This window comes from Drosophila sechellia, chromosome 3L (assembly GCF_004382195.2).
Source record: "Drosophila sechellia strain sech25 chromosome 3L, ASM438219v1, whole genome shotgun sequence".
Lineage (NCBI taxonomy): Eukaryota > Metazoa > Arthropoda > Insecta > Diptera > Drosophilidae > Drosophila > Drosophila sechellia.
Genome location: NC_045951.1, coordinates 3,173,333 through 3,199,611, shown reverse-complemented (window position 1 = coordinate 3,199,611; position 26,279 = coordinate 3,173,333). Strand labels below are relative to the sequence as shown.

The 26,279-nt window shown below is 47.3% G+C and overlaps 11 protein-coding genes across 13 annotated transcripts; 9 read left to right on the top strand and 2 right to left on the bottom strand.

Annotated features, from left to right (window-relative positions):
• Positions 1 to 174: 174 nt before the first annotated feature.
• Positions 175 to 8,021, top strand: LOC6610596 (protein KIAA0100). Its single transcript, XM_032717725.1, has 10 exons — positions 175 to 332; positions 412 to 538; positions 595 to 1,137; positions 1,191 to 1,466; positions 1,521 to 1,664; positions 1,721 to 3,786; positions 3,849 to 4,329; positions 4,392 to 5,430; positions 5,486 to 7,587; positions 7,650 to 8,021. Exons 1-10 carry the CDS (start codon positions 280 to 282, stop codon positions 7,719 to 7,721), a joined length of 6,903 nt encoding a protein of 2,300 aa, XP_032573616.1. The 5' UTR covers positions 175 to 279; the 3' UTR covers positions 7,722 to 8,021.
• On the bottom strand, positions 7,735 to 20,127 carry LOC6610589 (trafficking protein particle complex subunit 11). Of its 3 annotated transcripts, XM_032717727.1 has the most exons (10): positions 19,101 to 20,127; positions 18,816 to 19,046; positions 18,320 to 18,757; positions 17,860 to 18,258; positions 17,368 to 17,802; positions 17,073 to 17,266; positions 9,284 to 9,792; positions 8,422 to 9,216; positions 8,169 to 8,363; positions 7,735 to 8,111 (listed from the first exon to the last, which is right to left on the bottom strand). In XM_032717727.1, exons 1-10 carry the CDS (start codon positions 19,838 to 19,840, stop codon positions 8,085 to 8,087), a joined length of 3,963 nt encoding a protein of 1,320 aa, XP_032573618.1. In that variant the 5' UTR covers positions 19,841 to 20,127; the 3' UTR covers positions 7,735 to 8,084. The 3 variants fall into 3 exon arrangements, with proteins under 3 accessions (XP_032573618.1, XP_032573617.1, XP_032573619.1); XM_032717726.1 differs by having other exon boundaries at positions 18,816 to 20,126; XM_032717728.1 differs by lacking the exons at positions 7,735 to 8,111; positions 8,169 to 8,363; positions 8,422 to 9,216; positions 9,284 to 9,792 and adding an exon at positions 16,866 to 17,005 and having other exon boundaries at positions 18,816 to 20,126.
• On the top strand, positions 9,974 to 11,033 carry LOC6610595 (trypsin beta). Its single transcript, XM_002035132.2, has 2 exons — positions 9,974 to 10,122; positions 10,222 to 11,033. Exons 1-2 carry the CDS (start codon positions 9,974 to 9,976, stop codon positions 11,015 to 11,017), a joined length of 945 nt encoding a protein of 314 aa, XP_002035168.2. The 3' UTR covers positions 11,018 to 11,033.
• LOC6610594 (trypsin beta) lies at positions 11,081 to 12,228 on the top strand. The gene has a single exon (XM_002035131.2). It carries the CDS (start codon positions 11,111 to 11,113, stop codon positions 12,152 to 12,154), a length of 1,044 nt encoding a protein of 347 aa, XP_002035167.2. The 5' UTR covers positions 11,081 to 11,110; the 3' UTR covers positions 12,155 to 12,228.
• LOC6610593 (trypsin alpha-3) lies at positions 12,892 to 13,671 on the top strand. The gene has a single exon (XM_002035130.2). The coding sequence runs from the start codon at positions 12,895 to 12,897 to the stop codon at positions 13,669 to 13,671; it is 777 nt and encodes a 258-aa protein (XP_002035166.1). The 5' UTR covers positions 12,892 to 12,894.
• Positions 13,802 to 14,593, top strand: LOC6610592 (trypsin alpha). Its single transcript, XM_002035129.2, has one exon. It carries the CDS (start codon positions 13,808 to 13,810, stop codon positions 14,591 to 14,593), a length of 786 nt encoding a protein of 261 aa, XP_002035165.1. The 5' UTR covers positions 13,802 to 13,807.
• Positions 14,812 to 15,582, top strand: LOC6610591 (trypsin alpha-3). The gene has a single exon (XM_002035128.1). The coding sequence runs from the start codon at positions 14,812 to 14,814 to the stop codon at positions 15,580 to 15,582; it is 771 nt and encodes a 256-aa protein (XP_002035164.1).
• Positions 16,096 to 17,038, top strand: LOC6610590 (seminase). The gene has a single exon (XM_002035127.2). The coding sequence runs from the start codon at positions 16,215 to 16,217 to the stop codon at positions 16,959 to 16,961; it is 747 nt and encodes a 248-aa protein (XP_002035163.1). The 5' UTR covers positions 16,096 to 16,214; the 3' UTR covers positions 16,962 to 17,038.
• A 20-nt stretch (positions 20,128 to 20,147) lies between the features above and the next one.
• Positions 20,148 to 21,181, top strand: LOC6610588 (stress-associated endoplasmic reticulum protein 2). Its single transcript, XM_002035125.2, has 3 exons — positions 20,148 to 20,285; positions 20,412 to 20,528; positions 20,855 to 21,181. The coding sequence occupies exons 2-3, from the start codon at positions 20,445 to 20,447 to the stop codon at positions 20,963 to 20,965; spliced, it is 195 nt and encodes a 64-aa protein (XP_002035161.1). The 5' UTR covers positions 20,148 to 20,285; positions 20,412 to 20,444; the 3' UTR covers positions 20,966 to 21,181.
• A 402-nt stretch (positions 21,182 to 21,583) lies between these two features.
• Positions 21,584 to 22,170, top strand: LOC6610587 (UPF0235 protein C15orf40 homolog). The gene has a single exon (XM_002035124.2). It carries the CDS (start codon positions 21,694 to 21,696, stop codon positions 22,114 to 22,116), a length of 423 nt encoding a protein of 140 aa, XP_002035160.2. The 5' UTR covers positions 21,584 to 21,693; the 3' UTR covers positions 22,117 to 22,170.
• On the bottom strand, positions 22,153 to 25,949 carry LOC6610586 (heat shock protein 83). The gene is made up of 2 exons (XM_002035123.2): positions 25,628 to 25,949; positions 22,153 to 24,711 (listed from the first exon to the last, which is right to left on the bottom strand). The coding sequence occupies exon 2, from the start codon at positions 24,709 to 24,711 to the stop codon at positions 22,558 to 22,560; it is 2,154 nt and encodes a 717-aa protein (XP_002035159.1). The 5' UTR covers positions 25,628 to 25,949; the 3' UTR covers positions 22,153 to 22,557.
• Between the last annotated feature and the right edge of the window lie 330 nt (positions 25,950 to 26,279).

The window sequence follows — 26,279 nt, the reverse complement described above, 5'->3', positions numbered from 1 at the left end:
GCATTATAAATTTCTAACTGAGAGTGCATTTTCTTATCAAACACTGTACTAAAATTTTGGAAATTGCGTTAATTGTTTAAGTTATGCATATTGCGAACAAGCTTGTCTTGCTAGGGTTAATCATTTGAAAAATTGATAGCTTATTGTGGTATTTTTGAATAATATGCACTGGTCACTCTATTGCCGCAACTAGTAAATTGTTCAGTATTTAGTCAAAAAATTTAAAAACATAAATAGCACAACATAAATGTTGGGACACTATGGTATTTAGGCACCAACATGATGCTACAGTTGCTCCTATTCTGTCTGGCGATCTTCATCTTCGTTTATTGGTAAGTTTCGCCCGTTCCTTGGCTCCATAATTGATCCATCATCGTTATAAACATAAAAAATTGATCACTTTCATTTTAGGGTCTTGCCCACGGGCATTAGTTGGTATTTGGTCAATAGGTTTCGGGTCAAAGTACGGATCGGTCGCATTTCGCTGCCCTACTTGTCCCTGAAGAATGTGCACATCAGCAAGAGTGGATTCTCGGTGGTATGGATAACCTTCGAACTCTGGTTACCAAGCGATAAACACTCCTAATTTAACAGGCAATCGATGAGGTGTGTCTGCGCAGCAGTTTCTTCACCACCGAGGTGACCAAGCTGCTCTCCATTTACATCCGTGACATTCGCATCAACAAAGACATTCACAGACGACAAGATGACTCCTACGACCAGGACTCCTACGAACTCCGGCGGACTCAGACGTTGGCGGGGAAAGCCTCGGACGCGAAGGGTGTGCCAGACTTCCGGCAAACTAAGGTGCCGGCAAGCATTATCACCTTTGCCCAGTTTATGGCAGTGCACGTGAACAACATATCAGTGGTTCTGATGAACAATGACTTTGATCCGGGATGGTTCATCCATGCCACGGCAAAGGAGCTTCATTTGGACGGGAGTATCGTGCAAAATGCTCGTGTGCTGTTGGTCAATGCAGCCCTCAGCGAAGCCCAAGCCAAGATGCTGAGGCACTGCAGCTCTCGCCGTCAATCGCTGGAGAATCTGAACAAGATTCGTCCATGCCTAGGCGAGGTCAGCTTCGACATGACCCTGGATGCATCGCTCTTTGCCCAAGGCCCTCTGTCCATGGACGTATGTGACTTTTAAGTCTCCTCGGCATTCTTTTTATTAATTTCCGTTTGCAGACCCTAAGTCTGGTCATCAACAATGCCAAATCCGTCATCCACGGCGGACTGTACGAGTTCCTTAGTGAGGCCAAGCGGAGGACATCAACCGGTCAACCATCTCGGCGCCCCACTCAAGGCCCAGCTCCCTCGAAAAGGTCCTACGACAATGACAACTACGAGAAGCTGGCGCCCATTATACCAAAGAACTTTAACTTTAGCATTAAGGCGGCAACGTTTTCGGCCGTCAAAGAAAACTCACAGAACGATTTTAGTGCCAAACTGCAGTCGTTTCAAGTAGGTTAATACCACTCCTATAAGCTAATCGATAATAATACTTAATCTGCACAGATCTCGGGGAAGTTTAACTCGAAAGTCACCGATGAAAAGACGTTGTTACCGTCAATGCTTGCCAAATTGGGTTTTCATCACCTAGACATTGACACCAAATATGAAAAGCTCCTCTTTGTAGAACAATTTACCATAGACTCTGTGGTAAGTAAACACATTATAGTCCAATTAGTGCAATGCCATAATACTATACCTTTCAGCTGGAAAAAGACATATTCAACTTGTATGTAAAACTGAAGACATTCCAAATCATATATAATCACAGTGAGATCTATGACTTTGTCAACAACAATTTTCTGGCCCGCCAGCGATCGAGCGGAGCGCAGCCAATGCAGTTGATACATAAGCAGAAGTCCCTGCCGGATCACTTGGATCTGGACACGGCTGTGCAGAGTAATCTGCGAGCGAATCAGACACGGGAGGGCGGCGTTCTCGAGTGGATTATGCAGCGAATTGTTGTTAAAGGCTGTGCGGAACTGTTTAATGTATCTCTTCTTATGAAACTGGAGGATGAGCATATTGCCATGAGTGTGAGTCACACGAGATTCCTCTTGGAGCAGATCGAGGAAAAACGAAGTAATCTCTATGAAAACAAGTTCCTCAATTTGTTGTTGAATCAACGACAATGGAGCATGGAACTCATGGTGGAAACTCTTTGGTCAAATCTAGGGAACTCCATTAACGACACCAACAACTTGAAAAAAACTCATTCGCCTGGCTCGCCGTTTTTCCTCGGAGTTAGCTTGGTTAAGCTCTGCTCTTATGCAAACACAACTAAACTGGACATATCAGTGCACACTTTCCGCACGGAATATAGCATGCAGCTGGCGGAATTCGTGGTCAAGTCAATGGAGTGCCTTCGGCAGTACCGGGGCATAAAACCAAAGAATATGACGGGACAATCTCAGGCCAGGCCAAATGGAGGCCTAACATTGTCCGTGCAGCCATTACAATCATCTACCTCACTGCGGGTGTCTGTTAAGGTCAAGGATATTACGGCTTACTTTGTCAATCATCACAATGTTTATACACTGCTCAGTTTCTCAGAGCTGAATTTATCACGGTCTCAAAGCCTGACCACCCTTAAGCTCGAAGAGTTTCAGATGGCCATAATGCGCTCAATGACGGCTTCTTCGCTTTGCCTCACCGACTTCTCTGACGTTTTTGCTACATGCAAAATGATACGACTGGAGCATGAACAAGTGGAAGGTACGCTGGGCAAGTTGTCCATTTACATACCCGGCAACACGGAGGCCACGTGGAACTCTAATTTGCACATGCACCTGTTGACATTGGTGCGCGATATGCAGGACTTGAAGACAGAGCTGGCTATTCCGGCTTCGTCTGTTAAGAAAACAACTCCTAAAGGAGGACTCATAGTGGAGTTGTCTGCAGAACGTAGCACCATATTTGAAATTAAGTTTTCTGATCGTCACTCAATTCAGATCTTTGTGGAAAGCCTCTTTTTTAGCCAAAAGGAACGATGCATCATTTATACGGAGAATGTGTTTGTCAAGATCGATGATCAGCACATATTCACAGTGAAGGAGCTGGATCTACAATCAGTTCCACGTCTCGAGGTACTCACCCAAGAAAGACAAAACTTTCCTGGTTTTCAACTTCCCTCCAACAAGGTGTGGGTCACCACAATTGGATCCTTTAAAGCCATTTTCCCTTATGACCACGACTTTTATAACGCAGTCAATGGAGAGTGCACATCCCACTTTAAATGGCTAAAAATGGTTCACAACTACAAAAAGAAACCCTTTACGGTGGACTCACCGCTACCCTGTGATTTGGTTATTAAGATCAAGGAGTTCTTGCTGGAAATTAGCGACGATCCCTTTGAGGTGAAACTTCGTGATAACTACGTTCTATTGGTGGATGAATACTTGGAGAGCTTGAAGCGCAAAGCGCTTTTTGACAAGAAGATCGGCGAGCTCTGCTCAGAACGTCTCTTGTTGCCATCTGGAACCATTGAGGGTCTTTATGCCAACCTGGTGAAAAAGAACTCGGAGATCTACATTCAGCGCTCGAAGAAAATACGAGAAAGTGGCCCAGTACGCACCCGATTGCTGGCCTGGATAATGACGGACGTGAATATAATGGCAATGGCGGACACCTCCATCCATGGCTACGATAATGTGACACGCATTATGCGCGAGATAGATCACGAGAGTCCGTGGCCGGAGGAGGGTCTCGAGTTCTCTACACTTTGGTGCCGCGGTGTCAACATCAGCTGCACTGAATGGAAATTCATGCTGAGGTGAGTAGAAATCTTTGGGACGAGTTGATTCAATATTTATAATCTATTGATTAAATTTTCAGGGACTTCCCGCAACCAATGTTCTGCGTAAAAAGCATGCGACTGTACGGAAACCTTTGTGGAGCCGAGCAAATGGGCTCCAAGCGAGCCAAGCGAGATGTGTTTATTGACGTGGGTGAACCCTTTGGTACAGATGTGATTCAACGCAGCATGCCCTCGCTAAAATTCTACCATGACTTTGATTGCGAACTGGAGAGCTGTAGCTACGCATTCGGAGCTTGCTGGGAACCCGTAATGGCCCAGTGCAATCTAAGTTTCGAGAAGATATCGGCGCCCTCAAAGGACCCCTCGCCACCTTTGCCATTTTGGGATAAGCTGCGATTGCTTTTACATGGTCGGTTAACTCTGATAGCCAAGCAGTTTACTATACTCCTGCACGCATCGCTCGATCCGTATAACACGACAGAGGAAATGGAGTTGACCTGGAACAATTGCGGGATTGTGCTGACGAATGCCAAGATTATGTTTAAAGGCGAACTTAATGTGAGTGTGTTGCTTATAATTTTATAGTTTTTGGTACCAATTTAAATATGATTTTCTTTTAGGTTACTGTACGAACCGCGTCCCGCTACGACGACTGTCGACTGCTTCATTTTCCCAATCTTAAGTTGACGATTAAACTGAAATGGGTTTGCCTGGCTAATCCCAACGACCATCATGCTGTGATGCCATGTGCCCCCGACAAGCTGCCGGAGTACTCGAGTAATCAAGTCCACGACTCCTTCCGTGCCTTCCGCTCGCTAAATCTCAACATTTGGATATCATTCGAGACCAAGCCTAAGGCGGGCGAAGATTTGGAAGTGGACATACCCAGCCTAGTGCTGTACGGCAGCACGTTGCGATGGTTTGAGAGTCTCCAACTGATTTTATCGGGTGTGACGAGGCCTACGCGACGAGGTCCGGTCTTTAACAATGTGAGACCGCGGAAGAAACCACTTAGTAGACACTACAAAAAGGCGAACTTGCAGATGTGCTTGCATAAGTTTCAAGTGCTTTACTGGATGTCCCACGCCCTTCAAAAGGGATTCCAGTTGAACGGACGCCGAGTATCTTTTAGTTCTGAGCACTCGCTAACACTGAATCCCATTGACGATGGGCTCATCCATCGGCCACGAGCGGATTGGTCAACGATCTACATGAACTGCGAGCTCAACGACGCCGAAATCTGGCTTAAGAGTATTCTCACCGAGAAGATGGACAGTAGCTCTGAGAATTTGGCCAGTGCAGCGGATGCCTTCAAAATCGTGAGATTCTACTTCCTAAGCGTGGCCAAGGTTTCCTATGGACGCGAGGCACTGATACCCACGACGGCTACAAGCACGGAGGAGGATGTTAAGGCGCAGTCCACTACGCCTACGCATAAGTTGGTGGTCTATGACCTAAAGGGTGCCTGGACAAAGAGCAATCGAGATGTTGCTTTTGCTCTCTTTGATTCCTTCATGAAGTCACAAAAACTGAAAAACAATTTGTCCACGGAGGCGGTAAAGAGCTATCGCAAGGAGGGTCCAAACTCTTCCGTTTTGAAACACAAGCGAAGTGATAGCACAATTACCTTGTCCAGCACCAACAACGAGGTTTTGCCAAGTGAGTTGTGTAAGAATAACTTTTAAGTTTTCTTTTCTAAAAACCTTCTTTCTAGTTTCCAATCCAAATGCATCGATGAAAAAAGCCCCCGCCCAGATTCATGCCACAGCCATGTTGCAGCAGCTCATCGCAGAGGCGGACCACAAATTCAATGTGTATAGTGATGATCATAGCACCCAATCGAGGGAACTGCAGCTTCAAGGCCTGCAGGCATGTTCCGCCCAGGATATAATCCACGAGAACTGGTCCATTAGTCTGGTTAACTCCCAAGTACTGCTTAAGGGCTGTGAGACCTCTGGCTACGTAATTATCAGTGCCGCCAAGGCTGAAATTTTGCAGCGGGAACATCGGCCAGTTTGGCGCGAGCGCTCGCTGATCTCGAAAACCACATGGAAGGGATTGTTGGAGTGCATGCAGTACTATGCAACAGTTAGCGCGGGGGATAATAATTCCCTGTTGGAGAAGGAGATCATGTGGCTGACGGTGGACAACATTCAGGACAAGGACGAGACTGTGATAAACAACCTGCCGGACATATCACATTTGGTGGGTAGTGGACGCAGTGTGGGCGGTGTAGTTTCAGAGACTGTTGGAGCATTCTTGAGTGACAATTCGGGAGGGGCTCAACCCGTGCAGCTGCAGCGCATCGTGTCCAAGTGTAAGTGTGAGTTTTTCTATGTGAGCTACGGCGATGCCATCGATCCGAATAGCATTACGGAGGTGCCGCCGCCACCTTCAGAGGAATTGCAATCGCCATGGGAAAAACAAGACGATCCTGTAGATGCCTTCACACTTATGCATCACGATCTGGATGTATGCACCAACTCCCTGCAGTACGCCATGATTCTGGATATTGTAAACAATCTATTGCTTTACGTCGAGCCCCAGCGAAAGCAGGCGGCAGAAAAGCTCACCAGGATGCGGTTCCAGCTTCAGCTGCACTCGACGGAGGATCAAAAGCGACCCATCCAGCAGAAGCAGACGGTAATCCGAAGTCTACTCATGAAGATTCGTTCGCTGGAAAAGGATACACACATGATCAGCAAAGAGCGTATTGAGGATGGCGACTCACTGGAGCTGCGTCAAGAGTACGACCATGTCCAGCAGATGATCCGGGAGAGCAAGGAGGAGCTGAACACGTTTAGCGAGGACCTGGACATGATGTTGCTCTGCTATAAGGAGACTCAGTTGTCGCAGCTCAGCAAGATATCAAACGTGCGCTCCGACGAGTCGGTAACGATGGTGCGGACTAATGAGATTTGCTTCAAGCGTGCCCAGTGGAGGCTTACGGAAACGGATGGACAGATTGGAATAGCTGATCTTGTCCTTAGTGCTTTTCTGTACACCAAGAAGTCCAAGAGCGACGATTCGGTGGAGCATCTGCTGGAGCTGGGCAACATACGCATGGAGAACCTTTTGCCGCGAGAAATCTATCGCGATGTTTTGCTGGCCACTGAAATCCAGAAAGACATGCCCGTGGACACCCACAAGCGAGTGCTGCGTATCTTCTGCCGGGAAAAAGCTCCAGTGGGTGGCATATCCGTGAAGGAGCATTTCGAGATTAATGTGGCTCCTATTACAATAGCCATTACGAAAAAATTCTATAGCACCATGCTGAAATTCTGTTTCCCGGACCGCGATGCCTCCGAAACGGAGGTCAGTGACGAGCTGGATGACAACGCCTCAACCAGTTCGGCGTCCACAACGAATTTACAGTCCAAGTCATCGACATCTTCGTCGACCAAGCGATCGGGTAAGGGAAAGAAAGGGGCCAAGGACTCCGAGTTCTATGTAAAGATCGAAAAAGATGACGTGGAGAAGATGAAGGAGCGCGCCGAGAAAAACAAGCTGTTTATCTATATCAAGATTCCGGAAGTGCCTGTGCGCGTCAGCTACAAGGGTAACAAGGAGAAGAATCTAGAGGACATCACAGACTACTCACTAGTCATACCTACGCTGGAGTATCACAATGTGACGTGGACGTGGCTGGATTTGCTCCTGGCCATGAAGTCGGTGAGCCGGCGGGTGATATTCTCGCAGGCCATCAAACAGAAGCTACATATCCACCAGCGGCAACCGATTCTGTCCGCAGGCGAACGAGCGACCCCGCAAGAAGCGGAGGATAAGGCTGTGATGTTGTTCGGAAATCGCCTATTGGTAAGTTAACTACATCTGGTAGATAATGAGGCACTATATTCCAATGATTTGTGTATTCGCAGAATGAAAACCGTAACCAAAAGAAGGGTGTGTTCAAGTTTGCCTCGAGCGGAAAAAGATCGGGTAATGATTGAGACGTTTGTGCTCTTTCAACGATATTTGTATGCTTTATATTTATTACTGTACGTTCAAAGGATGTACGAAAATATGTGCAACTTGCGGTACTGACCAGGACTTAGCACTGCTTATCCAAAACGCCGTAATCAACTAACAATAATGTCTAGTGCGTCTTGGCCCGTTTAACAATACATTATACAATACAATCACACACACTCTCAAGTATTACGCTATGTAACTCTCTAAATATATAGCTATTTATGTATGTATGTTTGTTGTTAGCAATAAAGAGGGAGTAGGCGTAGTTAATTTTTACACACCAGTGATATTTGTAAACTTTAAAACACTTAAACTAAAGCGGCATTATATCAGTATCATCCCTACTTGTTCTGTTGCTTCAGAGGTGGCTGTGGGATTGAATAGAATTAGAATCGGAGGTTATCTAAACATTAATGACCACTTACCAGCACAAAGACTCGTTTGGGCAGTGCACGCTGCACCAATTCGTCGAGCAAGGCATTCTGGCTGTCTTTCTTCTGCGGATCGGCCTTGGTATTGTACTCCAGACTCAGCACTGGCAATTCTTGCCAGCCCACTTGCAGCGGATACAGGTTGTAGACCAGCTCCTTTTCCTCGTAGGCCATTATGGATATGTCCAGCTGTAACGATAAGTTGGTTAATTTGGGAAAGACAAAAGCAGCTATAGAAAGGACGAACCTGCTTGTGACCCGAGCATATAAAGTTATCCGTTTTGCTGATACTTAGGTTGGCTATCAGGTGGAGCACATGCGTCGTGGGGTTCTTCAGCACCACCTTAAAGGCCATGGGCATTTTCACAAACATCTTCTCCTCGATGGTGCAGTAGATGTTCAGCGGCGGCTCTACAATGTCTAAGCCACGGATCACAAACTTGGACTCGTTCTCCTCCTTGCAATTGGCTCGTCGCCAGCGAATGCAGAAGACCCCGAAAATGGGCACAGCAGAAGGATTGCCCTCCAACGTGTAGATTCCCTTGATGAAGCCGCGGCAGTGTCCCGTGCCCTGGACGGCTTCCAAAGCCTTGTTGTATATGAGTCGTGTGGTTTTGATTCCCTCTTGGGTATTTATTGCTTCCTCAGCCACATTCACATCATCCGACTGCATCGAGTTGCTCATCACTCCCGCATTGGCCACCTGCAGGGCATTGGACACAGCCGAGTTGCTGTTTATAATGGTCATGGTAGTGGGTATCTTGGTCACCAGACTCTTGCTCATGTAGGCACTAATTCCGGCTGGCGGTGTGGGAGCGAGAGGCTCCTCTGAGGAGGGTTTAGGTACGGTCCTGATAAACTTACTAGTCACCGCCTTGCCCTCCAACTTGCCGCGGTGATCCAGATCTCGGGCAGTCGTCCAGTCCCGCAGAGTGGCATTCGTTCGGAGGACTATCACGCTTTCCAGTTGCTCTCCGGCGCTGTACTTGTTGGTGTATTTCTTTTGCTTAAAGCTGTAGTTTGATTGCACTAGGTTGTGATCCTGCAAGGAAACGATATTTGGCCTTTGGCTTATAGTCTTTTAAAAATTCTAAAGTAGGCTTGCTTACACATATAAAGAAGCTGTCTAGTATCTCCACATCGTCCACGGCCACCACTTCCGTGTTGGCCCTGAGCAAAAAGTTCTCGCCACGATACACCTGGTTCAAAGGCTTCCTGTCCATCGTGTAGAAGCGTGCGGTGAACTTGAAGTCGCCATAGCATCGCACAGTGAGCGTATCCTCTCGTGACTTTCTCAACCGCGTCTCGTCCAGATACTCGATCTGCACCGGGGAAATGGCAGCTACGCTCGGGATTACACTCTTCACCTCGTGATCGGGCGTAGACTCTGAGCTGTTCGGAGCTGTGCTCACCCGGGCATTGCTGCTACCTCCACCTGGACCGCGATCCACATCCAAAGTGTAGCTTAACCTCTGTGCCAGCTTTATTTCCGCCTCCGTCAGGCTGAAGATGTAGAAGGTGGCCGTGTTGCTCCCGTGGGCCGACAGCTCACCCACGTCTATTTGGATCTGAGAGTGCAGTTTTTGGCGTCCCGGTGAGATGTCCGTGGTGAGGAATACTAAAATAAATGAAGGAAGAGTCAGTATTAGTAATTGCTTGAGTTTGTATAATAAGTTAATAAAAGGGTAACCACGTCTATATATTAATTGCATTAATTTTCTAATTCATGCTAATATCAGATTTAATTATTTATGTGATACCTTATCTTATGGTCGGTACTCCCAACTAAATAGAAGTAAATGCGTTCCCACCATTCGTTATCTATTTTCCGAACCCTAAACAAACACCATCGAGTGGGAACAGTGCTACCCACACTCTACTTCCTCGTAGTAGCCCCCACCATTCCAAGTTCATTGCCGTGTGTAAACACCGAAGAACAGGTGTTTTTGTAAGTGGTTTCTCGTTGGGAAAGGTCAGTGTCGCTCCGCTCTATAAATGATTGTGTTATGCAGTTCGCCGTTCTAGTCAACTGAAGTTCACATTACAGACTAGTCGATATCGAGATTCAAGGTATGCTGCTCCCGCTCATGTTGTGGATGCTTTGGATTCGGGAGTCTGTTGCAGAGGATCTGGAACTACGCCGAAGCCCACGTATTGTGGGTGGCCACCCGAGTGATGTATGGAACCAGCCGCACGTGGTTAACATCCGGCGACGTGGGAACTTCGAGTGCGGCGGTTCCCTGGTCACTCCACGCTGCGTCTTGACCGCCGCCCACTGCCTCAAGGATGGCAATCCATCGGATTTTGTGGTTCGTGGCGGGGTGACCTATCTGAGTGATATGCGTAATTCGCGCTATGTGAGGAAAATACTGCTGCCATCGGCCTACAGTCGCACAACATTGGACCACGACGTGGCGCTCCTTCAGCTCCAGCAACCGCTTCAAGCCTCCATTGCGAAACCCATCTCCTTGGCCGTGCGGTCTCCGCGACCTGGATCTTTTGTCCGGGTTTCCGGCTGGGGATTAACCGACTCGAGCTCCACGTCGCTGCCCAATCAGCTCCATAGTGTACATGTGCAAGTGATGCCGCAACGGGAGTGTAGGGATCTGTACCGTGGCTACCGGAACATAACGTCCAGTATGTTCTGTGCCTCCGTGCCGGGCTTAAAGGATGCTTGTGCGGCGGATTCGGGTGGGCCAGTAGTTAATTCGAATGGTATCCTTGTAGGCCTCGTGTCGTGGGGCAGGGCACATCGGTGTGCCGCCAGGGATAGTCCCGGAGTATACTCCGATGTGAGCTTCCTGTCCGACTGGATAGCGGATAATATTCACAGGTACTGCTAGCTCCGCTTAGATCCTTCGCTGTATTAATCAGTATTAGATTAGTTAACCCTGATCGTTGACCTCACATGGAGCTGGAATGCCATTGAAGTGGCAATGCTTGCCATTGTGACCCGTACTGTTTGCTCAGGTGATATCTCGATGTTTTGCCGAATATCCGGCCATAAAAGCCGGGGCAAGGTCATAACCACAACAGTTCACAGCGATATGCTTTGGCGCTGGGAGTTTCTTATTTTGGGCATGCTGGTCTTGGCCGAGCTCACCCAGTTGGGTGAAGCGGTGACAGCCAATCAGCAAAGGAGAAACAGGAGACTGAGAAGCGCCAACGGAACCAAGAGGTTGGCGGACAGAAAAAACCAAACCGGAAACAGAAGCAATCGACGCCAAACCACAGCGAGGAAACTCTCTGCCAAGAGGGTTAACCAGAACAAGAAGGCCGCCACATCGTCCAAGATTCAGTCCAGGATTGTGGGTGGCACCAGCACCACTGTTTCTACAACACCCTATATTGTCCAGTTGCGTCGAGGATCGAATCTGTGTGGCGGTTCCCTCATCGCCGAGCAATGGGTTCTAACTGCCGCCCATTGCGTCAAGGGATACAGTGCTTCCGATTTCACGGTTCGCGGAGGAACCACTACTTTGGATGGCAGTGATGGCGTCACTTGCTCCGTCAGTTCAATTCATTTGGCACCGAAGTTCACATCGAAGAAAATGAACATGGATGCCGCTTTGCTCAAGCTGAACCAATCCCTGACGGGCACCAATATCGGAACCATATCAATGGCTAACTATCGACCCAAGGCCGGTTCAAGGGTACGCATTGCAGGATGGGGTGTAACCAAGGAAGGTGGCACAACGGCATCCAAGACGCTGCAGACCGCACAGATAAGGGTGGTCAGGCAGCAAAAGTGTCGAAAGGACTACCGCGGTCAGGCTACCATCACCAAGTACATGCTTTGTGCCCGCGCTGCTAGCCAGGATTCCTGCAGCGGAGACTCCGGTGGCCCAGTGACCAGGAACAACACACTCTTAGGCATCGTATCCTTTGGCTACGGATGCGCCAGAGCCGGCTACCCAGGCGTATACACAGCCGTGTTTTCGATCCGCCAGTGGGCCACCAATATCATGGCCAACAATTGAGGATTGAAAATTCGAATCATCCTAGATCTTAAGGTCGTTGAAAGCTATGTGCGATAAAATAAATGTTTGTTAACTAAACACGATCTTTCATGCCTTTTTGCAATATGGCATTTAAAAATAGATTCTATAACTGAAGAAGGGTAAACACTGATCATAGAGCATAGAATATCTTAAAACCACATGATCAACAGATATATCTTGACGCAGGAAACGTTAGCCTCGCCCATAGGCAGTATAAATAAATATATTTAAACAATAGAATGATATGAATGCATTGGAAATAAACACTTTAAGACAAGATATACAACTTCGAAATAGACAAACAACTTCCTTAGGTAAATGCAATGCGAACTGTTGAAGAACTCCCAATCTAACAATGGTTAAAGTTCTTTAGATCTTAATGACCTTAGTGGCCTCTAGATCTCTAAAGATCTCTAAAATATTTGTACATTTGTAAAGTAAAATGGATTGGAAAAATGGTGTGTTTGAAAACCATAACATATTTTTTGATAAAATTCAAAACTATCGGAAGGAAAATAGCTTTTTATTACATGCGGGATTGGATCCAAATTTTAAATGTGAGCATTTCCGTTCTAATATCTTAGGTTGCGAGTAAATTAAACTTCCCAGAACAGAAGTTTAATTGAACAATTGTGCAAATGTTAAAGTCTTGTTCCGCCCAGATTTATATAATATATAATCAAGTTTTAGCTTCATTTCGGTATAGTTGGATAACCACAATGATTGCCCGGTGTCTGACTTCGCTGTTTCTTATTCAGATTTTGGGATCCCTTGCAGCTTTGTACGCACATCCCGACAGCGTGGAGATACAACCCCGCATCATTGGTGGCCATGTGTCCAGCATCAAGGAGGAGAAATATATCGTACAGGTCACCACATCCGAGGAGCTATGTGGCGGATCACTGGTTAAGCCGCGTTGGGTTATCACCGCGGCTCATTGCGTTTACAACAAGAACAAAAATGACTTCAAGATCTATGGTGGTGCCTCCAATCAGGCTGATCCATACGCCGTCATTCGCACTGTGGACTACGTGGCGATTCGTCCGGATTTCAATCGCAAGACCCTCAATATGGATGTGGCTGCCTTGCGCTTGAATTCGGATATGATTGGAGCTAATATAGAGACTATACCTCTCGCAGCACAATCCGTTCCAGCTCGCGCTTTGGTCAAGGTATCGGGTTGGGGTTTCCTAACTGCCGATGCGACAAAGACTGCCGAGCGGGTGCACAGTGTGCTGGTCCCTATGTGGTCGCGTGCGTCCTGCGTATCTGCTTTCAGAGGAATCCATCGCATTACCCGCTCCATGGTATGCGCCGCCAGGCTTTACAAGAAGGATTCCTGTGACGGCGACTCGGGGGGTCCTTTGGTGTACCGCGGCCAGCTGGCGGGGATCGTATCCTTTGGATACGGATGTGCCTCCGCTTTGCCTGGCATCTACACCAGTGTGCCTGAGATCCGGGATTGGTTTCTGCGCGTCGTAGAGCAGCATTCCTGAGCTAATCTTAAGTATTAGCTTTAAGGGTCAATAAATAGTTCAAGTTTATCTGAAGGCAATTAACTGGGGAATGCGGGAAGAGATATTATATAATGATATATATAAACTTGCTTCCCGGCTTAGACTTCCGTAGACCATGTTAAGACTCCTTATTTTACTAGCACTGCTCCATCAACTGGAGGGCAGCTCCTTATTCACTCTTCATCAGGGTAAAATCTTCGGAGGAAAAAACACGTTGGTAAAAGACCATTCATTCCTGGTCAATCTTCGACGCGGTGGCAACTTTCGGTGCGGTGGCGTCATAATCTCGCCCAACTGTGTACTCACAGCTGCTCATTGCTTGGAGGGACGATATCAACAGGTCCGGGATTTGACCGTACATGCCCAACAACAGTGCCTAGGCGATGAAACGCCACCGGAGCATGTGCGTTCGGCCTGGTATGTCGGCCTATCACCAAACTACTGCGCTCAACGCGGATTGGACTCCGATGTGGCGGTGATCCGTTTGAGACGCCCCTTTGACATCGCCGGAAATGCGAGTATGGTGAAGATCGACTACAATGACCTGACACCACATTCAAATCTAACGGTTCTGGGTTGGGGAGCGATCAATGAGCAGGGTCACAACTGGAACCAGTGTTTACAGGAAGCCAATGTTAATCTCATCTCGCACAGGGAGTGCATCAAATCAGTGGGATCCGGATGGCAAAAAGTTACGAACAACATGTTTTGTGCTCTGGGCGGAAACGCCAGGGATGCCTGCCAAGGGGACTCCGGAGGCCCCGCAGTCCATGCTGGTCGCTCCGTGGGCATAGTATCCTGGGGCTACGGATGTGGCAGTGGTTATCCAGGCGTCTACACCCGCCTCAGTAGTCCATCGATTACGTACTGGTTGAAGGACTTCATCGAGCGACATTGCTAAAGATCTATCAATCAATTTGATTAGCCTTTAACCCAATAAATAGTTAATAAGGCAGTAGCTTCATAAAGTAGTATTGCAATTGAGATCTCTTTCCGAATAGCAAATAATAGTGCGATTAGTCCCATTTCCGGGACAGGTGCGAGCCAATAACAGCATCATTATCACTTGAAAACTAGGTAGCAATATACATACATAGTAGCTGTCAGTCTGGACACGCCATGGTTGGCCTTAGGTTGCTCTGGTGGCTCTGCCATTTGGCAATTGTACTTCCCAGCTCCTCTAGCAAAACGCGCATAGTAGGCGGCAAGGAGACAACTATTTCGGAGGTTCCGTACCTGGTTTACCTGCGGCAAGATGGTTACTTTATCTGCGGAGGATCCCTAATCTCCAGCAGAGCAGTCCTAAGTGCAGCACATTGTGTTTATGGATCGCAGCCGGAGGGATTCACGGTTCACGCCGGCGCGAGTCGTTTGGACCAAGAAGCTCCAGTGGTTCGCAATGTAGTTATGTTCCATACTTCGCCTAGCTACTCTGCCACCAACTTCGACATGGACGTAGCATTGTTGCAGTTGCAGGAAGTCGTTTTCTTAATCTCCGGTAAAGTCGCCACCATTAGTCCTTGTCGGAATCCGCCGGAGGGTAATGCGTATGCCAGGATCAGTGGTTGGGGAGTGACCCGCGAGAATAACCGTGAACCTGCCGAACAGGTCCGCACCACCATGGTGCGAGTGCTTCCAGGAGCAGAATGTAAGCTCTCATATTCCGGATATGGTCAACTGAGCGATTCCATGCTATGCGCCGCCGTGCGCGGTCTTCGCGATTCCTGCTCTGGAGATTCCGGAGGTCCTTTGGTCTACCGCGGTCAGGTTTGTGGCATTGTCTCCTGGGGATTCGGCTGCGCCCGACCTTCCTTTCCGGGTGTTTACACCGATGTGGCTAGCGAAAGGGTTCATGACTTCATAGAACAAACTCTACGCAGGATTGGATAATAGAATTCTTTTGGAATGAGCTTGTGAATTTGAAATTTGTATTAGTATTTCTATTAGTCATCTAATGAATATAGCTATTAACTTTCGATCAGACTATATTGAATCTTATTATTTTAAAAACTATTAGACTTTGACAAATCATTTCCTTATTAATTTGAGTATGAAACCCTTGTATCGGTAAACCGGCTAAAAGGAGCACTAATAAAATACATTAGAATGGCATGCGGATCTTTTAAAAGAAGAGATTAATCGACAATTATTCAATCAACCAACTTGTAAAATTGAATCAACGGCAGAAGGTCGGTAAAAGCGCTTAGAACACCCACACATAAAGCCCCATTGCACAGCACTTTTTGTTGGGTCTCAGTTTCTCATACCAAATACGCTGATGGAATCCGCCGATAAGCCACACAAAATGGTTTATTAAAATAATTATTATTTGCGCAATAAAATAATATGTGTGCTGTGTAATGATTGTTTCCTAAGAGGCATATAAATCGGAGCACGGAGCCGCGCGATTCGAGTCGGAACAGCGATCGAAAAGGTTTTTACCCAGCTGGCCAGTGATTCGGAAATTCGGTTGGTAGTTACAGCTACCGGATACGGCAAATATCGAGGGATGGAGTAAGCCGATGGCGACGCTATGGCTCGTGCTCCACATGATCCCACTTTGCTGGGCGGCCAGCAACGAGGCCAACAGTCGGATTGTGGGCGGTGTACCGGTGGACATCGCTAGTGTGCCCTACTTAGTGAACCTACGCATCGGTGGCAACTTTATGTGCGGCGGTTCATTGGTTACACCCCAGCATGTTGTCACCGCTGCCCACTGCGTCAAGGGAATTGGCGCTTCTCGTATCCTAGTCGTTGCAGGGGTAACGAAACTTACGGAGACGGGTGTCAGAAGTGGCGTGGACAAGGTTTATACCCCAAAGGCTTACAACACCCGCACCCTCACCTCTGACGTTGCTGTTTTGAAACTAAAAGCTCCCATCAGCGGTCCCAAGGTGTCCACCATTGAGCTGTGCAATGCCAGCTTTAAGGCAGGCGATCTGATCAAGGTCTCTGGCTGGGGACAAATCACGGAGCGCAACAAGGCGGTTTCAATGCAGGTGCGCAGCGTAGATGTGGCGCTCATTCCCCGAAAGACCTGCATGAGTCAGTATAAGCTGCGCGGAACCATCACCAGCACCATGTTTTGCGCCTCAGTGCCGGGCGTCAAGGATTCCTGCGAAGGCGACTCCGGAGGACCTGCCGTATATCAGGGTCAACTATGCGGAATTGTGTCGTGGGGTGTTGGATGCGCACGAAAGAGTTCGCCGGGAGTCTATACCAATGTCAAGACTGTTAGGAGCTTTATCGACAAGGCTTTGGGCATGTAGACCCCAATAGTACAATTTTTAGATGCTTAATTAAGCATAGATATCTGAATTAAAGGAAAATGTAACCTGTTCCACTAATATAAGTTGGATTACATTTTATCTCCTACTTACCACTATTTCGCAGACCCACGGGAATACTAATGTGCACGCCCACATTCTGCAGATAAACATTGTATGGATTGCTGACAGTGGTCACAACAGGAAAGTATTCGTTGACCAGCATTTTTGTAGCCACCACTTCCTTGCCATCAGTCAAACCGTTATCATGTCCATGGCCAAGGTTCGTTTGCGTGTCCAGATGAAAGCTGGTATAGAAAACCGTGTTTAGTAGAGCGTTAAATGCGCTGGTTGCATGCAATTGTCCGGAAATAAATCTCAGCTTCCGGTACCAATCGCTTTGACCTACGTGGGCGCAATGTAGCAAACGGGATTGATCGTCACGTTGTCATCGAGATCGCGGCTGCGCGTGTGATGTCGGAACAGATGCCGTGAGTAGTTGGAGCTGCACGTGAGAAGGGCGGCTACCTGGTCAGTGCCCATGTGGGCCTCCAGTCGGACAATGCGCAGTTGAGTGTTCTCGTGGAACTGCTGCGCTTCGGTGCTGCAGAAAAGCTGGTAGTAGGAGCCGGGCTCCAATCTCATATTCTTTTCAAAGTTTTTGGGCTCTTGTGGCTGATTCTCCAGTTGCTCATCATCCGGCTGCTTTTGGCCACGTAGCTGTGTGAGGGTGGGAAAGCAAAAATACTTGAGTGCCTCCAGTTTGTAGCTGTTCTGGGGATTTCCCGCATCGGCCAGAATGACATGGAAGCTGCGTATCCTCAAAGGAACATCCGTGAGCACACTAAGAACAAGGACAACTAAGTAGCTGCATATAAGATGTATAAACAACTAAACTTACCGCACTATCAGTTGCAACTGCAGCAAATCGTCGTTGTTCAACTGAACCCGCTCGAATGTGGCACACATTTCCACCACATCGTTGACCTTATCTAAATCAATTTGTATGGGCGATTTCACATTGGACAGCGCACTAGTCCACAACGTCTGCGCCTCGGGTGTCAACTGAGTTTTCGGCATGGGTGGCACGCCTTGAAACACCTGCCAAAGGTTCTCCAGTATCAGAATTCGCTCCGACTGCTCGGATTGATGGCGCAGAGACAATGCTTCAAGGCTGCAGGCAATGTAGTCGGCTACAGATCCCGAGAGCAGCGCACAACGGAGTGTTTTAAGCAAAACATCAGTGAATATCGTAGCCCATTTCTCTTGACGATAATCGGGCAGCATTAGGGAATACAAACTTCGGAAAAAATAGGTTCAATTAATTTTCTTGCACACATCAACATAAAAAACAATCTTACGTCAAAGCCTTGGCATGATCCCCGCTCTTGAGGTACTCCTCTGCCATATCGATAGCTAGTTTCTTTCGAAACCTGAGGCACTTGTAAATTTTGAACTGGGCCATGGCCTGGCTGAGCAGGGCTATGATTCCCGCTGAATGGTTATAGCTGCGCTCCTGATCACATAACTGCATATTGGCTTGTTGCTCGGCCACCAGATCGCCCGTCTTTACCGCACGGATTCCGAAAAACTCTGTGTACAGTGACAACGGATTCTGAATCGGTGTAGGTGTAGCTTCTGAAGAGGCTTGCATCGCAGCATACGCCTCCAGAGCTGCATCCCGTCGCTTCATCACGAATTCAGCTGCTTTATGGTAATAGATTCCAGGATGTTGAGTCTGTAGGGCGGGCAGTCCGTTCTTGATGGCCTCGCAAAAGAGCTCAGCGAATACGGAATGTCTGCGATAAAAGGTTAATTAATTAGGATATCCAGATTAGAGCTACAGTTCGGTCTTACTGCGTGCTTAACCAGGCATGATGCTCAAAAGCCAGATCTTTGAAACCCACTCGAGACTTGTATTTATCCACATGGATGATGAACTGGTTAATGGCATCCCTGGGAGTCTTCAGCTTAAACATAAGCCGACAGATCTTATAGTTCAAAAATCCTGCCAGAGTCTTAATCTCCAGGCAATTACCGTCATTGATGCGTATCTCGTCCAGATTTGCATAGGCTTGGAAATAGTGCCTGCGAACAAATGCAGAATAGTTAAATAGACAAGAAAATGCGTAAAGGACATACTTTTGTCCAGTGCTGAAGTCCTGCCGCATCTCCGCCACGAACCCCAATTTGAACTGGTGTCGGATCTTCAACGATGTGTGAGCCGCCGTCAGCTGATCTCGATGGTTCCGAATCCGCTTGGACATGAGGGCGTAATAGGATTGTGCCATATCGAGGAAGGCCGACTCCAATCGCAGGGCGTAGCCTGTGAGATGCTCTGTATGCGGGAGAATGAACAGCATCTTGCTGGTTATTCCACAAGCGTTTGTCAGACTGGCCGCTCGCTCTGCGGCCAGGAGATCTTCGCCAGGTGGGAGCGGCGCTGCCCTTTGCAGCAGCACTAGACACAGCCGGGTATTTCTTTCTTGCAGGGCGTTCTTGAGGGCCTGCACGATTGCCGCACACTGCACCTGCTTTTCCGTCCACTGAAGGTCATTCCACTCCATATCTTGGAACAGCACCACCACCGACGGCAGGACGTGCAGGTGCTTCAGCATCCAGTTCCGCTTGAGTATGCCCTTCGGGTGGTACCACTCGTAGGATGCTCGCTTGGGTTTGGCCACCGGGAACTCATAGTTTGGGGGCAGCAGCTTATACTGCACGGCGGCCCGGTCGGCGGCCTTGCGCTGCAAGCTCCCGCTGAACGCCTCCCAAACGGCCTTGTGCACCGACACCCGGGCGGTGTCCAGCCCACAGAAGCCAACCAGCGGCTGCGGGGTCACGAGCAGCTCCGACGGCAGGGCGGTGGCGTCCATCGTCATGGTTCCGACCGCTCCTGCTCAGAATTGGATGAGATCGATCTCTTCGTCACCAACTGCCACTCCTCTCCTGCGCTGCAATTGATGATCTTCTCCAGCTACGTCGTTTAGGTGTGACCGTGCTCGCTTGAGGACTATGTGACTCAGTGCGACCGTGCGATGCTCCCACTATAACGGTTACAAATAGCTAGATAACTAGCTAAAAGTGAAAACACCTAAATGTAATGTATGAGATACTTATAGTCAAAGGTTTTGTTCATAAAATTAACGCGCAATTACTAACTTATATAAAATAGGTTCTCATATACGTAGTTAAATTTTTAACGAACTCAATTGATGTTAATGCACCCCTGGCAGGCATCGCTTGTAGCCCATCCTAGTGCAGCCCTGGCAGTATACGTGTCGTGTCGTCGCTTTCTCATTCGTTTTGTTATTTTTGAGCTGAAAGGTACGTTGTTTTCTCGGACAAGTCCAAAGCTACAGCTTGTTTCGTTTCGTTTCGGAGTTATCAATTGCACGCAAGCTGCAGCCCAATCAATTGGCAATTAACAAACAATTCATTTGCGAATTTCAGTGCGATTGTGCTTTACATCAACAAAACAAGAAAATGGCTCCACCACAGAGAATGCGCGTCGCCAACGAGAAGGCCAGCAAATATGTGACAATGCGTGGCAATGTACCCAAATCCTCGGTAAGTTTAGCTTAAAACTAGTAGTTGAAACCACTCTGATTGGGGGAAAGTGGAGATAGCAGCAAAATTGCGATTAGAATTGCTCGATAATCGATGGCGAAAAGTGCCACGCCGTCATTGATTTTATTATTGGTCATATGTATGCATGTTTGTGTGTGTGCGGAGGCTGAATGTGTATGAGCGTCTTATCGTCGCTTCTGGAAATTCTGATTAGATGTTGCCATCCCATCGAAGATTTCTACTAATCTCTAAATGCAATATAGAATACAATATACACTCACCATACAAGAACTGACAAGACTAATCTGAACTTCTCTTCTTCGCAGAAAACGAAAGAGGGTCAATATCCGGTGGGTCCCTGGCTCCTGGCTCTGTTCATCTTTGTGGTCTGCGGCTCTGCCATTTTCCAGATCGTTCAGTCGATACGCGCCGCGTAAGGAAAGGCTTCCCCTCGCATAAGATACACAGAGAGCAGGTGCATCTGGAGGAAGATAATAGACCTTTCCGGAACCATCACTTGCTACTACTAACACCTTCCCTAGCTAAATAGACCCCGGCAACATGTGCAACCAGAGGATGACCCCAAACAACTTGGCTTTATTTTCGTGTCTGCAATATGAACTCCTATAAAACACATACAAAATTTAAGTCCATAGCATTTTGCATTAATTAATTTAACTGTAAGCTCTGCAATGTGCATTCCTGCAATTCTCTCCTAAGCAACTGAATAATGATCCCCGATCATTTATAGGCGATAAATGCATTTTTAAGATGCTTCTCGGCGCAGTTTGAAATAGTGCAAAGTGTTAAAGCGTTGTTTTCTAATGCAAAGACGAGTAGAGAAGAAACTATGAGTACATAACAATGATGAATATATGATAATTTTTTACCTAATCATATTTTGTTTTAATAAGTCTTGACATGTTGGGGAGACTTTGGACTCCATTTAGATAACCGTTAAATAATAATCAATGAGAAATAGGAATACATGTACGTACATTTTTAAATCGTACTCACGAGACATGCTCATCCCTATATGTGCGCATCCCTGGTTTTCACCGAGAATCAGCTGATAGACGCCAGTAGACTTCGCCAAATTAAACACTGGTTGCTATTAAAATGCATTTAAACACACAAATTATTTAAAATAATTCCCGAGAAGCTAATGCGCCGCTTGTTTACATCGGTCAACGCCCAAATAATGTCGAAGAGCAAGGGGAAATCAAAGGCCGCCGTTGAAAGTGCGAAGAACGACGCAAAATCGACGCCGGCTAAGGAAGCCAGTCCGATTTCAGTCGATAAGAGCGGCAATATATGCATACAAATCCTTGCCAAGCCGGGGGCTAAGCAGAACGGAATCACAGGAATTGGCCTTGAAGGAGTAGGCGTCCAAATCGCCGCTCCGCCCAGTGAGGGAGAAGCTAACGCCGAACTGGTTAAGTTTCTGTCGAAAGTTCTAGGTCTCCGAAAGAGCGACGTTTCTCTGGACAAGGGATCTCGATCGCGCAACAAGAAAATAATGATAACCAAGGGAGTGTCCACGGTGGAGGCCATTGAGCAGATGCTTCGCAAAGAATCCGATTCATAGATTGTTCCTTTCCCCCAATAAATACTCATTCAAAAGTTGGATTTTTAAAACACATTTGCTTGTTGTTTATTTGGTTTTATGTTTATCATCGATCGGGTCATCAAACCTTAATTATATATATACTCGATTCTTTATATAGCTCTACCAACTAGGGCGCGTATGTAGTCTTTAGTTTTTTACATAAATTACTTGGATTCTAAATTATAAGTTCTTAAAACGACAACTGCTCTTGAATGTTCTGTGGGAACCTAACCATTTAACGAGTTATTCCTGCTTTTTTATGAGTTAGGCGTATGTCTGTCGCTTATAACGCGGCAAAATGTTAATGAATACAAAATTTAACTCGGCCGTAGTAAACTCAGTATAAAAGTTCGAAACGCAAGTAAATTGTGTATGTGAATGCGAGTGATAGAATGAATTTTGATTGTTTCGAGTGGTAGCTTAATCGACCTCCTCCATGTGGGAAGCGTCCTCGGTGTCCTCAACCAGCGAGGGGGCATCTCCGGCGCTTTGGGCATCTTCGGTGGTCATAGGCTCGTCCTCGTCGATTCCCAAGCCCAGCTTGATCATGCGGTAGATGCGGCTGGCGTGCACCTGGGGGCTGTCCAGTGAGAATCCAGAGGACAGCAGAGAGGTCTCGAACAGCAGGATGACCAGATCCTTGACGGCCTTGTCGTTCTTGTCGGCATCGGCCTTCTGGCGCAGAGTCTCCACAATTGGGTGATCGGGGTTGATCTCCAGCTGCTTCTTGCCGGCCATGTAGCCCATTGTAGCGGTATCACGAAGAGCCTGGGCCTTCATGATGCGCTCCATGTTAGCGGACCAGCCGAACTGCGAAGTGACAATGCAGCAGGGGGAATCCACCAGGCGGTTGGACACCACCACCTTCTCGACCTTGTTGTCCAGGATGGACTTCATCAGCTTGCACAGGCTCTCGAACTTGGCCTTGTCCTCCTCGCGCTTCTTCTTCTCGTTCTCATCCTCAGGCAGCTCCAGACCCTCCTTGGTGACAGAGACCAGCTGCTTGCCCTTGTACTCCTTCAAGTGCTGGATGACGTACTCATCGATGGGCTCGGTCATGTAGACCACTTCGAAGCCACGGGCCTTGACGCGCTCCACGAAGGCAGAGTTGCTGACCTGGTCCTTGGACTCGCCAGTGATGAAGTACACGTGCTTCTGGTTATCCTTCATGCGCGACACGTAGTCGGCCAGGGAGCAGAAATCGTCGCCGGAGGCAGAGGTGTGGTACCGAAGGAAGTCGGCCAACTTGGCACGGTTGTTGCTGTCCTCGTGCACACCCAGCTTCAGGTTCTTGCTGAACTGGTCATAGAACTTCTTGTAGTTCTCCTTGTCCTCGGTGAGCTCCTCAATCAGCTCCATGGTCTTCTTGACCAGGTTCTTGCGGATCACCTTTAGGACCTTGTTCTGCTGCAGCATCTCACGCGAGATGTTGAGGGGCAGATCCTCGGAGTCGACCACACCCTTCATGAAGTTCAAGTACTCTGGGATGAGGTCCTCGCAGTTGTCCATGATGAAGACACGACGCACGTACAGCTTGATGTTGTTGCGCTTTTTCTGGTTCTCGAAGAGATCGAAGGGCGTGCGACGGGGAATGAAGAGCAGAGCACGGAACTCCAGCTGACCCTCCACGGAGAAGTGCTTGACGGCCAGATGATCCTCCCAGTCGTTGGTCAGGGACTTGTAGAACTCGCCGTACTCCTCCTGGGAGATATCATCGGGATTGCGGGTCCAGATGGGCTTGGTCTTGTTCAGCTCCTCATCCTCGGTGTACTTCTCCTTGATGGTTTTCTTCTTCTTGGCATCCTTGTCCTTCTTGTCGGCATCCTCATCCTCGCCAACATCCTCGATCTTGGGCTCATCGGTCTCCATCTCCTTCTTCTCATCACCTTCCTTCTTCTCATCATCAGCCTCATCGTCGCTGACCTCCTTCTCGCGCTCCTTCTCTACGAGCAGCTTGATGGGGTAGCCAATGAACTGGGAGTGCTTGTTAACAATCTCCTTGATCTTGCTCTCCTCCAGATAGTCGGTCTGGTCCTCCTTGATATACAGCACGATCTTGGTGCCACGGCCCAGGGGCTCGGAGTTGTCGGCACGGACGGTGAAGGAGCCTCCGGCAGAGGACTCCCACACGTACTGCTCGTCATCGTTGTTCTTGGAGGTGACAGTCACCTTGTCGGCGACCAGGTAGGCGGAATAGAAACCCACACCGAACTGACCGATCATGGAAATGTCGGCGCCAGCCTGCAGAGCCTCCATGAAGGCCTTGGTTCCGGACTTGGCGATGGTTCCCAAGTTGTTGACCAGGTCGGACTTGGTCATACCGATACCGGTATCAATGATGGTCAGAGTACCAGCCGTCTTGTTAGGGATCAGCTTGATGTACAGCTCCTTGCCAGAGTCCAGCTTGCTGGGGTCAGTAAGGGACTCATAGCGGATCTTGTCCAGGGCATCGGAAGCGTTCGAGATCAACTCTCGCAGGAAAATCTCCTTGTTCGAGTAGAATGTGTTGATGATCAGGGACATCAGCTGAGCAATCTCAGCCTGGAATGCAAAGGTCTCTGCTTCTTCTGGCATCTGCAATGGATTTACAAGAGGATTAGGATTAGTTATAGTCTGTGGGTTCAACGCTAAGGAAAAGCAGCTGCATTTTCACCAGCTGCTCCGGTTTTCTTCTTTTCTTTCTTTCTCTTTTGCACACGCTTCATTTAACATGCGCATATACCAACACAGTGGTGGTCAAAATTATAGCAACCCGTAAAATATAATTTTAATTTCAATTAGGCGACAGTAAATCATCTTACGTTGCAAAATAATGTTTTAAATTTAAATATTTAAATATAATTATGCAAATTGGGTCAGTTGCTACTTTTTGTACCCCTGCTGTGCAAACTCGTGTCTGTGTTGAGTGAGCATTGCATCGAAAATTCGTGCATCGCCATGGAAGTTTGTGGAAGAATCTAGAAGCCAAGGGAAAACTAATCTGCCTAGCAACCAACACATCAAAATGGAGCAAAAGAAAATTAAAAAACCGAGTTACCAAAATTTGCTGACTGACGCCACAGTTTTACTTGCAAGTATTAGTCATGGGTTTGCATGTGTGTGTGCGGCATGTGCAATTTAAAATGGCAATGCAAAGAAAGCACGTGTAATTGTAAATGAAGGAGAGTAATTTATAATTAAAAGGCCTATTTGGCACGCTGTTTATTTCATGCTAAAGCATAGAAACCTCTAGAACGTTCTCGAGTGAAAAAAACCGGCATTTTGTGTTAAATTGCACGTTGTCACCCCTAAAAAGAGCGGCATAAGTCGATTTAGCGCTAAATGACCCTGGCATTTATTAAACAAAAAAAACTTGGATTCTAGAAATTTAAAATCGATATCTCACATTTGGGTCAAGAACATTCGAGATGCACAGGACCAGGCAAAATGCAAATTTTGGCCATTGCCACTGATAAATAAATTATTCACTCTTTTTTTTTGCATTACTCACCTTGTATGTATGTTTTTCGTTCTATTCACAGAATATAGGTAAAAATACAGATATTTTCTCTTTGCTTTGTGTAGAATTGGAAATTCACAAAACTTTTCAGACGCTGTTTGCTGTTACGACGCACACCGCACGAAATTTTTTTCAAGACTCAAACCGGCAAACGCCGCGCGTCTGCTTTTATAGAAAAAACCGACCCGAACTCGAAGACTCTAGAAACTTCTAGAGGCTTCTGGTTGCCAGGGATGCAACTTCCTGTGAATACTAGGGTAGATCAGTGTTGTGATACGTTAGAAAAGTGCGCAACCTGTGCGGGCGAATTCAAAAATTGTACTGAACTAAGTTGGGTGGAAATTCGTCTAAGTGGTCCGAACGATTGAGCAAAGCCCACTGGGATTTCTTAACACATTACAATTGGATATCAAAAGGCCCTAACTAAGACTTAAACTGAAATTGGGTAAATGGAAAATTAAATTTTTCCCATTATATTTCTGGTTTTAAAAAGTAAATAATAAACATCTTATCTGTTAATTTATGATCTGTTAATTTTTTATTTATATTTATAAATACTTTTCTCCACCGGACAATCGATACTTCCAGAGTATCAGAGACTTGGCGGTGCTGGTTCCTCTGGAATAAACTAGTTCCATTTTAA

Coding starts and splice junctions, on each gene's coding strand:
- LOC6610596 (XM_032717725.1), top strand. CDS start 280: ATGATGCTACAGTTGCTCCTATTCTGTCTGGCGATCTTCATCTTCGTT. Junction 333..411: donor ATCTTCATCTTCGTTTATTG/GTAAGTTTCGCC, acceptor CTTTCATTTTAG/GGTCTTGCCCACGGGCATTA. Junction 539..594: donor GCAAGAGTGGATTCTCGGTG/GTATGGATAACC, acceptor CTAATTTAACAG/GCAATCGATGAGGTGTGTCT.
- LOC6610595 (XM_002035132.2), top strand. CDS start 9,974: ATGCGTTCCCACCATTCGTTATCTATTTTCCGAACCCTAAACAAACAC. Junction 10,123..10,221: donor ACCGAAGAACAGGTGTTTTT/GTAAGTGGTTTC, acceptor TTCACATTACAG/ACTAGTCGATATCGAGATTC.
- LOC6610594 (XM_002035131.2), top strand. CDS start 11,111: ATGCTTGCCATTGTGACCCGTACTGTTTGCTCAGGTGATATCTCGATG.
- LOC6610593 (XM_002035130.2), top strand. CDS start 12,895: ATGATTGCCCGGTGTCTGACTTCGCTGTTTCTTATTCAGATTTTGGGA.
- LOC6610592 (XM_002035129.2), top strand. CDS start 13,808: ATGTTAAGACTCCTTATTTTACTAGCACTGCTCCATCAACTGGAGGGC.
- LOC6610591 (XM_002035128.1), top strand. CDS start 14,812: ATGGTTGGCCTTAGGTTGCTCTGGTGGCTCTGCCATTTGGCAATTGTA.
- LOC6610590 (XM_002035127.2), top strand. CDS start 16,215: ATGGCGACGCTATGGCTCGTGCTCCACATGATCCCACTTTGCTGGGCG.
- LOC6610589 (XM_032717726.1), bottom strand. CDS start 19,840: ATGACGATGGACGCCACCGCCCTGCCGTCGGAGCTGCTCGTGACCCCG. Junction 18,259..18,319: donor GATCATGCCAAGGCTTTGAC/GTAAGATTGTTT, acceptor TTTTTTCCGAAG/TTTGTATTCCCTAATGCTGC. Junction 8,112..8,168: donor CCAAACGAGTCTTTGTGCTG/GTAAGTGGTCAT, acceptor TCAATCCCACAG/CCACCTCTGAAGCAACAGAA.
- LOC6610588 (XM_002035125.2), top strand. CDS start 20,445: ATGGCTCCACCACAGAGAATGCGCGTCGCCAACGAGAAGGCCAGCAAA. Junction 20,529..20,854: donor GCAATGTACCCAAATCCTCG/GTAAGTTTAGCT, acceptor TCTTCTTCGCAG/AAAACGAAAGAGGGTCAATA.
- LOC6610587 (XM_002035124.2), top strand. CDS start 21,694: ATGCGCCGCTTGTTTACATCGGTCAACGCCCAAATAATGTCGAAGAGC.
- LOC6610586 (XM_002035123.2), bottom strand. CDS start 24,711: ATGCCAGAAGAAGCAGAGACCTTTGCATTCCAGGCTGAGATTGCTCAG.